General features: G+C 47.4%; 1 protein-coding gene across 1 annotated transcript in view; it reads right to left on the reverse strand.

The window, feature by feature from the left end:
- PARP1 (poly (ADP-ribose) polymerase 1) overlaps positions 1-9986 on the reverse strand; it is a 30857-nt gene extending 20871 nt beyond the window's left edge. Inside the window, exons 1-4 of the mRNA XM_009583228.1 lie at positions 9828-9986; positions 8842-8960; positions 7573-7787; positions 1399-1495 (exon numbers count right to left, since the gene is read on the reverse strand). Of these exons, the coding sequence (XP_009581523.1) occupies positions 1399-1495; positions 7573-7787; positions 8842-8960; positions 9828-9984 (588 nt within the window). The 5' untranslated portion in view covers positions 9985-9986. The remainder of the gene's footprint in view (positions 1-1398; positions 1496-7572; positions 7788-8841; positions 8961-9827) is intronic.
- Positions 9987-12472: the final 2486 nt, after the last annotated feature.

Genomic DNA, 12472 nt, shown 5'->3' on the forward strand with positions numbered 1-12472 from the left:
AGCTTCAGCAAATATTCTTTCTTCTCAAGGTTACAGGCGGAAGGACATCCCTATGGGATTCGATATAAACCAAAGCTTCTCCATCACTAACATGTGAAGAAAGGCCGTGGAGTAACCTTTACAGCACTATCGCATACAAAAAGGCACAAGCGACACTAACAAGACAGCTAGCTTTTAGGCAGAGTGGAACCCATGTTCCTATCACACTTCTACCTTTAGCAAGTTCTCAATGGCCTTTGCAAAAATCACCTAACTAGTTCACACTGCCAACAGCCGGGATGTGGCTGCATTTGAGCCTTGTATTAAAACAACAATCAGAAACACTGATCGGCACTGTTCTTCTTTTAAGCCACCTAAGCCTATGAGGAAATTCTACCAGATCAGTCACCTGCAGCACTGCGGAGGAGCCTGCATATTCTTTTGAGCCTTTCTACAAAAGGTGAACGGGTTGGACAGCAAAGAAGCATCCTAAAATATCTCAGATAGTTTCTGAATGTTATTCACTGGCTACACTCAAAAATGTAATCTCCCCTGGGAGAACTGGTTGAGTGTGTTAAATGGTTTAATTTTCAGTGTCAATGGCCACGCCTGATGAAATGCTGTTAAAAAAAATTAGTGAACCCAAAGTTAACCCTGATCCACAAATTCCCTTGATCTGTCCTAAATGTCTGCGCTGCAGCAGCAAAACCTTGATAATATCTCAGCTAAGTTTTGTGGAAAATTAAGGTACTAAAAACAAAGAAGAAAACTTCTGTTCAAAGGTGGACATACCATTTTTCTACAGCTCCATTAAGACTTCAATTGCAGCAAAAGCAGCTTGTTAATTTTTTCTTGGAAAGAACCTATACTAAACTTTCAATGAATACAAAATTCCTGATGCTCTATTGGGAATTCTTCCCACATATTCTAGAAACTGAAAGGTAGAAAGCTGTGATCTATCCACTTTGTACCCAAGTACTGAACACAGGTCCCCAGAGGGTGAAAAAGATATGACTTCTCATTAAACTAGTTCCACACTTCTGTTTAATTTTTGCAATGAGCTCTTTATTGGTTTCCAAGCTCTTCTGCAACAGCGCTCGGGCTCAGAGCTTCAGCCACCGCAACCAGGTGACACAGGAAGGACCACAGAACCAGCCTCCCTGAGAGAGAAGGCATTAAACCTAATCTATTTAAATCCAGTAAGCCCAAGTCCTAGAGAAGTTCCTTCCTGTCTTTCAGGAGGAAGCGGCAGGGTGAACTGCCATCAGCAAAGCCTTAGTGACAGGGCATCTCCTGCGCCAGGACACAAGGACCGGCTGTGCTGCAACTCTGCTTTGTCTGGGCACCAGGTACAGCCCCTCTCCAGGTGCCGCAGCTCTTCAGTTAGTGCACTCTTTCAACAAAGCAGCTAAAACTCACCTTCAGCTGTTTTTCCTGCTTTGATTCTTTCTCTTTTTCTTTTTTCTGTTTCTTTTTCACAGTCACATTTCCATCTACCTCTTCTCCTTTTCTCTTTCTAGTAGAGAAAAACAAAACAAAACACGTACACATTCACGAAAGAAAGTTATTCAAACGCCTGTCCAGCAGTGACCAGAGTTCAATTTACTGACTGCTGATATCTGCAGAGGCTTGAACGTCCTCAGTTTTGGCAGGCAAACCCATTTTTCAAATTCCTCAGTGCTAGATTGTAGACATGTACTTGGCTCTGCAACACGAGGCCGCCTCAATCAGGTCAGGTACACTTAGAGCTTTTCCACAGGGTAACTGTATGGTCTGGCAGAAGAGCACATGAAATACTGTAACATTTTCAGGTGTATTCATCTACACCTGTATTAGTTACACCAAAGGCATACCTAAGAATCACTGAATATAAGCATACCTCTCCAAATCTGAGGAGGTGTAGCAATGCAGGTTAAAAGACTATAGTGTCTTTCAGCTGAATCAACAGCTTCATTTTTCAGTTTAGACAGTCCATACTGAAATAAAGGACAGCAAACATGATAACTTTAATAAGCTAACACACTGGGCTAGTTTCTCTTCAGACTGGAATTAAGTCAGGTCTCTGAAACCAGACAGGAGGAAGTTTCCACTTGTAAAGTGCTCCCAGGCTGATAGCGGTTTCGTGATGTACTACTGTGCAGCTGTGTGTGAGGAAATTTATTGTTATTAGCTGGGGCCTTAGAGCTGCGCAGGGAGAAGTTACAGAAAATGCTGCTCGAGAAAGAATAGAAAGAAGAGGAAGCCAAATGAAAACCGGGTGTCGCGGTTTAATCCCAGTCAGCAACTAAGCACCACACAGCCGCTTGCTCACCCTCCCCCCCAACGGTGGGATGGGGGAGAGAATCAGAAGGGCAGAAGTAAGAAAACCCCTGGGTTGAGATAAAAACAGTTTAATAAAACAATAATAAATCGTAATGAAAAGTAAAAAGGGGGTAGGGAGGAGATAGACACAAAACTCGGGGAAAAAAAAAACCCAAACAAAAAACCAAGTGATGCAACCGCTCACCACCCACTAACCAATGCCCAGCCAGTCCCCAAGCAGCGATCGCTGCTCCCTGGCCAGCTCCCCCCAGCTTATATACTGAGCATGATGTCATATGGTATGGAATATCCCTTTGGCCAGTTTGGGTCAGCTCTCCTGGCTATGCTCCCTCCCAGCTTCTTGTGCACCTGCTTGCTGGCAGAGTATGAGAAGCTGAAAAGGCCTTGACTTAGTGTAAGCACTGCTCAGCAACAACTAAAAACTCAGTGTGTTATCGACATTATTCTCATCCCAAACCCAAAACACAGCACTATACCAGCCTCTAAGAAGAAAATGAACTCTATCCCAGCTGAAACCAGGACACCGGGGGATTTTGGCAGACTTCAGAATGACAAGCGACCTCAGAGGAAGATTGTTTATGTTTCCAGAAGTCATGTCATCCCCCTGGTCTGCCTGGCTTCAAAATACATCAATATCAATAAATCAAATCAGTGTGTGCTCTCCTCGTGAGGAAACAAAGGGAAATTTTGCCCCACTTGAGGCAGGATGGGTCTGGAACTTAAGGCAGAGCATGAACACAGCGTGGATCTCACACTTCGTTTTGACACAGCTGCTATCGTTTCAAAACATCAGCCAGGTTTCTTTTTAAGAAAGCATCTGTCTTAACTTTATAAGCTGTGGCTGATAGGCAAGCCATAAAGTTGACATTCTCGATTGCTCTCCTGCTTACAATTTTAAACACTTCGCTTTCCAGTACTTTGCTACCGTTAAGACTAACCCTGTATGACAGCTTATTAGCTATAAAGCTGCAGGAGGATGTCTCCTCCCGAAGACTCACACATGTAAGTTCTACTAACTGTCCTGGCCCTAAAATTGGGCCAAGTTCTCATTTTACTTGCAGTGGCCACCACTAGCCCACCATTAGCACCTCTGACCAAACCATGATTCAGAACACTTTGCAAGTCTTTAAGGGGCTGGTTTTGCAGAAGAGCTCATCTTTCAGCTGTCCCCCTGCAAGGTCCCATCAGCCCGAGCCAGGGCTACGCTTGAGCAAGGCGCGCTGCCTCGGGGTGGGGGGGACAACAGCCCCGCTTTGCTACCAGCGTTTGCTTGCATTTCTTGAGAAAACGTCCATTGTTTTCTAAATCAGGCAAGCAGGAACCAGCGTGGCAGGACTGGATACAGCACACACAGAGCTGTGCCTTCAAAAGCCCCCAGGCCAAGCAAGTCCCCGCTCCTCCCTGGCTGCACCTCCTGCAAGGGGCAAGACCAGAGCATCCACTGAGCCCGGTCACGAGGATCATGACTTCTCTAAGTTTTAACGGAGTCATGGGTGCACAACATAATCTGGGAAAAACAGATCAGCTTGAACGCAAAGCGCTCTGCTGCACCTTCCCAAGCCAGAGGGCTTAATAACATAAGTATTTAGGATTGGTGCCCAAACGTGGTGTATCCGCAGTGCCTCTCCCTCAGCAGGCTGACAGTCAGGCTGCCTCCAGCAAGCCAGCACTCACTCCTATGCTGTAACTTGTCTCCCAGTCTCCGAAAGGAGGAAAGCCAGCACACCAACCGCTGGAAGGCAATCACCTTGCCGAGAGGCCCCGGGACCCAGGGAAAGCATCCAAATTCCAGCAAGGACTCACGCTTTTGGCAGCTTCTCCTCAGAGTCAAGGGGACAGTGGGTTGCTCTCCTGGACAAAGCGATTACTGTACCTGTTCCAGCCACTCGAACAAACTGCAGAGTGGGAGGGATCATCCCAACTGCAGAGGCATAAAGCTGCCAGTCACCACCTTCTCTTTCGTCCCTGGCTATGCCCAAGGCTTAAAACAAACACTAATCGTCATTTTATACAATCTGGAGAAGGGAATGGCAAAGCTGAATTCATCTCACATCTTCCCAAAATGGCAAATTTTAGAACAATCGACAATATACACAAACACACACAAACATTATCTGCCATCCTTGGGTCCAAACACTGTGTGTTGCTAACAGCAGCCGGGTGCTACCGTGTACACCCTTTCTCCTGCTGGGGAAGGGACAGTCTTCCCACAGTGAACAGGTATGGCCCAACAGCTCGCTTCAAAGGACTGGTACTTACCAGCCAATGCAAACCACCTCTCACCTTCCTGGAGGACACACAACTACAAGATTTATTCCAACTTCCACGAAGATGAAGAGGGAGGTGAACTGTCCCACTCTAGCCTGGCCCTTCCTTACCATCTACTCTTATTTTTCATGTCCTCCCTACAACGAAAGTGAAGGGTGGAAAGGACAGTCACAGCAACCCTGGATAAAGCAAGCAGCCGACACAGGGAGGAATGTCTCCCCGTTTCTCCTCCCTCCTGTTAAAGCACTGCCAGATTGTTGCTGACCTGAGTACTTATCCTCTGCCTCAGGCAACCTCTGCAGTTAATCCGGTGCTGCATGACATCTCCAGAATGACACTTTGCTCCTGTCCTGGGCAGCAATTCTACCCAAAAAAGTGAGGCAGAAAATACAGGAAAGTATTACAGCTCAGAGCAGGAGGGCGAAACACGTGCTACCGAAGAAGCACAGTCAAAGGGAGCTCACAAGCTGCTACTGCCTTTCCTGCATCGGTACATGAGCACTCCTTCCACAGAGAAGCTGCTGGCAAGGACACAAGATCCTCCTTCCCCAGGCCTGCAAAGCGCTGGCGCTCGGGCACGACAGCCCGTAGCCCAGGGGAGGCTCGGCATGTCTCACCCCGAGCTGACCGAGGAAAGGAGCCAGGATCCTTGCAGGAAACCTTCCCATTTTTGCCCTTCAGAGGGAAGGGATTTTCCAACCTACTCTCGGTAGCCCTGCTCAGCGCCTCACTTCTCTGATCTGCAATAGGCACGTCACACTGCCGTCCTTACGGAAAGGGCTGACAGGGCAGTCCCAAAGTCTGAGCTTCTCCTCAGAGTATGGGCTAGACATGCAGAAGCAGCACGTGAATTTGGATGTGTCACGTCTGAATTGCAGAGACATCCGAGTCAAGATATAATTTGGATGCAGCACAATTAGATATATCTTTAAAGATCATTTTGAGAATCTCACCTACAGCAGATGCTGTAACATCATTTCTGCGAGATGCTGTAATTTCTGTCATTAATTTCTGTTATCTGATTGAATGTACAAGATGAATTATCAGAGGTAAGTACATCTCATTCAAGCTTCTGGGGTGTTTTTCTTTTGGCTTCTCCAGAACTTCTGTGCTTTCTTGGCAGAAAATCACCAGGTAGGAAGTGCACCACACCTCTCCACTCATTCTGTTTATTTACACTCTCACTCATTCAGTTTGTTTGACAGACAACTATTTTTCCAATTGACCCTTAATACCCTTGGCTCAAGCACACAGCCCAAACAGCAGAAGGCAGTGAAGCGTAAGAGCCAGCCAGCACCTTCACGGCTGAGGGGCTTGTTCATGCAGTGCTTAGAAAGCAGGAAAGATGAGACGTCCTGCTGCTTTTCTGGCGTGAGGTCCTGGTTCACATTACCCTACATCACCAGTCTAAGCTTTTTTCCACTGCAATGCTAGGCTTTTATTTACACAGTGACTTGGCAAACTACTCTGTGGCCTATCTTTACAAAGCCTTCATATTTTGCATAGCATCCCAGAAAATTTTGCATGTTTTTTGCATAGTGGCCCAGAAAAGCAGAGTCAGGGCAGACAAAAGAAACACACAGACAGATCTCTAGAGCTTTGCTGAAGACATGGGAGAAAACTACAAATAACCCTATTAAACTCACGCACTGCTCTAGGACAAAGCAGAACACGCACCTCGGCACAAAAAGCAAAGGACTACTTGAAAAGCTGCCAGTGCATTAAAACACTGTGTTTCTATTTACATCCTGCAACACACACAGAGGTAAAATGCCTGAGTGAAAAGACGTCAGGTTGCCGGGCAGATGCAGAGAGCTCGTCTCAGCCTCCAGTAGTTCAGCCGAGTGAGGTGAACGGCGCAGAACCCGGCAGGAGCACCCGCTCCTGCGGCACCGCAGGACCCTCCCCACGGCACCCACACCACCGCTGAACGCTTCTCCAGCAACCGCTTGCCAACCAACAATAAAGCGTGGAAGTTGAACGGCAGCCTCTTAACACATAGATCAGTTTACGCACGCTCCACTCTGTCACCTATGGCCGAGGATGACATTCTCACACACATGGCTCTGAACAGCACACCATGCCCATCAGCCACATATCTGGAGGACATGACAAAGACTGCACAGATTTGACATGGCTACGGCTTCTCAGAACCCAACATCAGTCTCACTGGACAGTTTCATGGTGAATCCCTGCAAAAGCAAAGCTGAATTCAGCCTACAAGGTAAATGGAGAAGCCCAATGTTTTACAAAAGCAAGATCTTTCCTATTTGTAGGACACAGGAACAGCTTATGTTCCTTCCTCCATGGGGACAGCGCAACACTGGCTTGTGTTACAACGCATGACTCTAGGCGAAGTCACTTCAAAAACAAATAACAAAAGCCTTCATTAACAGAGAAAGGTTGACCAAAGCTAGCAAGCCACCTGGAAGCGCTCCTCTGTCAGTACAAGTTCCATCAAGAGCCTCCACTAAAAATTTCAATGCAAGGCAATGAAATTTCAGTTCTACCATAAAAGATTTAGCAAACAAAAGCATCCAAGTGTAAGCACTATGTAGCCAATAAACACCATTATCAGATTCAGTGCCTGTCACAGATCAGCAGCCTATAGATAAGACGTGTCAAATCAATTCTCTAACAAGTGGTTAGAGCAGAGAAACCATCACTGATAACAGCATCACACAAGGAGGTGCAGAGCCCAGCATCCATTTGTATTAAGCGTGCATTATTTTATGATTGAAAGCCCTACATCAGCCCTCCAAGTCACAGCTGCTGGTCTCTGCATTTTCTCAAGGCAGTCACAGGGAGCAAGTGGACTGCACGCTCCCAGGGACAGGGAATTTGTCTGTTGTCATCTGCTAAGGTCACAGGAAGGACCAAATCCTCCTACGACCAACATTCTTTTAAGAGAGACAACAATGTCACAAAACATCTATCATGGATTTATTTGAAGGCAAGCAACAGCTCCTCTAGACAATGCAATTTGTTGCATTCCCCACATACCCTTCACTCTTGGTAGCCGGGAGCTGCTTCTTCAGAGTTTCTTTATCTTCAGCTTTCAAGATGCTGAAGCCCAGGAGCTGGGCGGCCCCGTACGCCGGGAGGAAGCCCAGCTCCGCTCGGCGGCTCACAAAGCAGTCCGGGTGGTACCAGTTATCTATCATTCCCAGCTGTGGCTTTTCAGGATGCACCATCTTCTTGGAAATCCGGATCTGGCCCTGAGGCAGATTAAAGCAACACAAGAGCAATTGTTAGGCCGTTCTGGAAAGAGCAGGATGTTAACAACCTTGTTACCAACATGATGCTTCCTAAACACCTATAAAATAGCAACAGTTCCTCTACCAAAGCCTGCTACTTTTGTTCAAGCCCTTTCACCACAGTTCCTCTGCTTTCTTCAATACTCTTCCTAGGCTGAAAAAACCCAGCTTTTTAGGTAGTTTTCTGTTCAAAAAAACACTCAAAATGGGTAATCCTGTAGCCTTTACTCCAACTCCCAGTAAGCTTGAACAAGCAAAACTCACATGACCAAACCCCACGCAGGCAACTCTAAAAATTAACTTTATATCCCTACCACTCAAGCATCAGAGCTAGTATGATCTCACCCAGTCTTACTGCAAATTACTTTTCAGATGCCCAACAAGTAGTTGTTTTAGGTGCTTTTGGACTGCAATACTGCATGCTCCAACAAGGAAATGTCTACACAACAGTCACCAACGTTTCTGCAGATACAAGCATACCAGCACTGCTGTTTGGTCCTTGCCACCTTTACCCAGTTGGCAGGTCTATTCACATCTATCAGAAGCTCACAGAGCTTCTTTAAAAGTAGAGCACCAAGACATGTTCAACTACATTAATTAGCTGCATCGCTAATTTTTGTCTGCTTTCATGGAGCTAATATGGATACACTCCACACAAACAGAGCTGGTCTTGCTGAGGAGGAGGAAGAGGCCAACACCTTTGCAGCGCTGCAACAAGTGGGAAAAGCTGCAGTTCGTGGTGGCTCTCTTGCCGCAGAAATGCTGGCAAGTGGCGTTCCAGCCTTCTCTAAGACCCAAGTGAAAGGGAGCATCAGCAGGTTTGAAGCCCAGGCTACAACGCTTGAGGGCTGCCTTTACTGTCAGCTGTCCAGGACACAGCTGCTCCTCAGACACAGAAATGCAGCTCTGCAAGTGCTTTCCATATGCAGGACAGACAGGAAGCAATTATAAAAGTCACTGTTTGAATTGGAATTGGTGAGAGAGAAGAGATGGAAAACTAAGAAAAACTTTTTACCTTTTCTATTTTCTGTTCACAGCCTTTGCAAGTACTTCTGTTAGACTTGGCATATTCTGCAGCAAAGTCATTTAGGCTCTTCTCAGCCTTGCCACCTCCTTCCTGTTCCCCTCCTTTTCCTGGAGAACAAAGGAAATACAAAGTTCAGCGTTCCCTTATTTTCTTATTCTCTGTCCCAGATTGTTAGCAGTCTGGATTAAAAACCCTCTGCGTTCCAGCAACCCATCTGTCAAGAATCTGAATACAGAGCAAGATAAGCAGTCCATGCTCAAAAGCACTTTTAAAATAGGAAGAATTATTTAAGCAGCCAAGCAGCAGTTGTACAGGATTGCTTATTTAATGATTTTAAAAGACCTTCAAAGGTGCACAGAGCTGACCCTTTCTACCTCCTTCCTGAAAGTAGTGTAAAATGAGATCTTACTGAAGAACTGACTGTATCAGGAGTCACAACTCACTCTGCTTCAAAGCAGAACTCCTCCTCCCAAGCGCCAGTTTCCTTTTATTTTTTGTGTTACTGCGTTTCAACAGGCAGACATCAATCTAAAACTGCCCAGCATCCTTGGTTTACAGAGAGACACGGTGAGTTTAGTCTGGTCTGTACTTAGACCCTTCTCACTTGCTGACTAGTTCATGGTGCAACAATTCCAAAGAGCCACCACATCGATACGCTGCGGTGAAGGTACTGTTAAAACAACATACTACAACAGCATTTGTTAATATTAAAAAACTGAAAACAAAAAACACCAATCATGACAACAAGAAATATTTGGGATTATATCTGCCAACTGACTTGGCTTCTTCCCTCGTTAATTTAACATGCTGGATCCTACTGCCAACATCCTATCCCTGGAGCGTGGGGACACCACAACAATTCTTCCGACATCACTTGCTGACGGGACACGGCAACCAAATAACCACAATAACAGCTTGAGAAGGGAGAGAACAGTTCCAGCTGAACCTCCAAACACCAGGAGACCTCTGCTTACCTCCTCCAGGGCCTCCAGTTTCAATGGCCTTCTTGATTTTCTCCTGATCTTCCCACCGGAGCTCAGGGAAGCCATCGATGTCCGTGTGGGACACGATTCGGGCACGCTTCCAGAAGCAGCTGTAGTGGTGCCAGTGAGGGACTTTGCCATCAAACATGGGCGACTAGGAAGAAAGCACATTAGGCCAAGATGAACCAAGTCAGACAGAATCAAGGGGAAAAATGAGATAAAAAGGAGAATCTGGGTAAACAACAAGTGATTTCTTTTTTTTTTTTTTAAAATTAAGAGATGGACACTATTTACAACAAAGTCTAAGAAGAAAATCTAACAGACAAGCTGCTGGAGGGAGGTCCTGAAGGGGACAGACGTGGAAGGAGCATTTACCTAGCTTAACCGGTTCATCACCCTGCTGCTTAGCCCATCTGCATTACTCAAAACAAGAAGGTCATAGCCTCAGCGTGGCTACACCAACCCTGAGCAGACAAGGAAAGGTTTCGTCTCTATGAGAATCAGACCATCTGCAGGCAAGAGCAAAGTAAAACAGAGGTTGTGGAAAAAGTAACACGAGTGACAGCACTTGACTCATCTGCTGCAACCTCCTTCGAGACTCCTGCAGCACAAGAGGCCGCTGGCCTTGCTCTGCAGGGCCTCCGAGTGCAACGCACAATCCCTTCGAGAGCCACAAGCAAACTGTCCATGCCCTGGAGAGCCCATCTCTGGGCACAAGACACAGAAGCGGCTCCAAGGACTGTGGCCTGAAGAATATCCCGAGGGGGCTGCAGGAGGCAGAGGCAAAATTTAAGGGAAACACCGGAGCCCCACAAAGTCCTGCACCAGGACAGAAGCATCACCCAGGTCCTCCCCGAACAGCTGCTCCAGCGTGCCCCGCCTCGCACCAGACTCCTCGTGGAAGTGCTGCGCTTGCTTATGACTCAGACACGTTAAGTACCAACCTGGCATCGTTCCGGTTACCCATCACACAAAATAACCATATAGTGGTTTGGCTCCAAGTAATGCACACAAACTGCTGTACTAATAATACTCAGCGTTGTATAATTATTATTACTGATGATACAGAATTAACGACCTAGGAAAGCACACTAGGTATCACTTACCAACAGGAGGGAGATGTCCAAGCTGAAAACAACAGCAAAGAGTTTTGTGCGTGAGGAAGAGGAAAAGGCTTTGAAGACCACAGCATGGGACTAGGAGAGCTGGGAGGCCCAATTACAACTAACCATCAATCAAAACCGTAAGAGGACATTTATATTTCTAGCTGGACTCTTCCCACAAGCCAGGATTCGGATTACCCAGTTACCCTCACAGCACCACAGCCACACAGCAGCCACCCTGGGGTTGCTCTCAACCACACACGCAGCTCTGGCACTGAAAGTTGGTCACCCTTGAGCTCACGTTTGGAGTTTTGCCAGAGAAGGACTCATGGCTCTGTCCCCAAGACAAAGGCTTTGGGGGCACAAGGTCCTGGGGTGTGTGGAAGGGGGCAGAGCTGGCTCAGTCTTTAGGACAATCATGCAAGCAGTGAGATCTCCTCCACCACATGCAGTTGTGCACCTGGAGCACAACTTCTCTCTGTGTGGGAAACGAAACCTCCAGGCGAGCTAGACCTTGTTTACACAACTTATCCCAGCTCACCTATCTCTAGACCATAGTTTCCTAAACAAACTATGGAAAAAGGAGAGAGTGATTGGCTTTCACGTTGCACATGCAGGTAACAGAAACAGCTAAGTTCCAGCTGGAGGCAAAAGTCAAAGCCTCTCCCAAGTCATGCAGGGCCTGGGTGCCTGCCCCGTGCCAAACACCGCGCATCCCACTGTCATTCAGAACTCTTCACGTGAAAAAACAAAACAAAAGGGCGGCTATAGTAGAAATGGCACCCAGCTAACGACTTGGTCTGGGCCTCCCTTTAATTTCTTCTGCACAATTTTGCAAAAGACCTCAGTGCACTGAAGGCGGTGCAGACGCTGCTCTGCAGGGGAGTTCCCCCAAGAGGAAACAAGGGGCCCAGCTGCTCTGGTGAAATTTGGGCCCTTGCGGAGGCGGATGCTCAGCAGCAGGCTGTGAGAAGTGCTCTGCTGGCACAAAAACCGGCAGTGGGGAGAGGGAGCCCTTTGCAGAAGAGATCAAGCAAATTCAAGAGGTTGTGGGGAAAAACAACAAAACAATTCCAAGCGGCTGGTGTAAGACCAGCAGTTTTGGGGAGATGGTTGGCTAAAAGGCAGTGAGGGATGCCAGGGTCCCAGCTGTCCCCCTCCACCTGCCCCTAGGAGATCGCTCAATAAAGCTAACCCTGCAAAACCAAGCACATCCATTCTGCCCCGCTCCCTGAGCTAAGGCCCCGGTGCTGAGGAAGGCCAACCCGCCTCGCATCAGCTTAAACCGCTGGGGAAACGCAGGACGGGAAGGGGTAACAAGCGTGAGGGAACTGGAGAAGCCGCCGCCGGAGCGGGGGAGGAGGAGCGGAGGGGAGCAGACACCTCCAGCGAGAGACCCAGGGCAGCAGGAGAAACAAAAGAAGCAGCAGCAGGAACACGTGCGAGCAAAGGCTGCAGCCCGGCACCGCACGGTTAAACATCTTTCCCAGGGGAAGGAGGCTCTGGGGGAGCAAAAGCAGAGGCAGGTATTCC

The sequence above is a fragment of the Fulmarus glacialis genome, unplaced genomic scaffold (assembly GCF_000690835.1).
Source record: "Fulmarus glacialis isolate BGI_N327 unplaced genomic scaffold, ASM69083v1 scaffold13628, whole genome shotgun sequence".
Classification (NCBI taxonomy): domain Eukaryota; kingdom Metazoa; phylum Chordata; class Aves; order Procellariiformes; family Procellariidae; genus Fulmarus; species Fulmarus glacialis.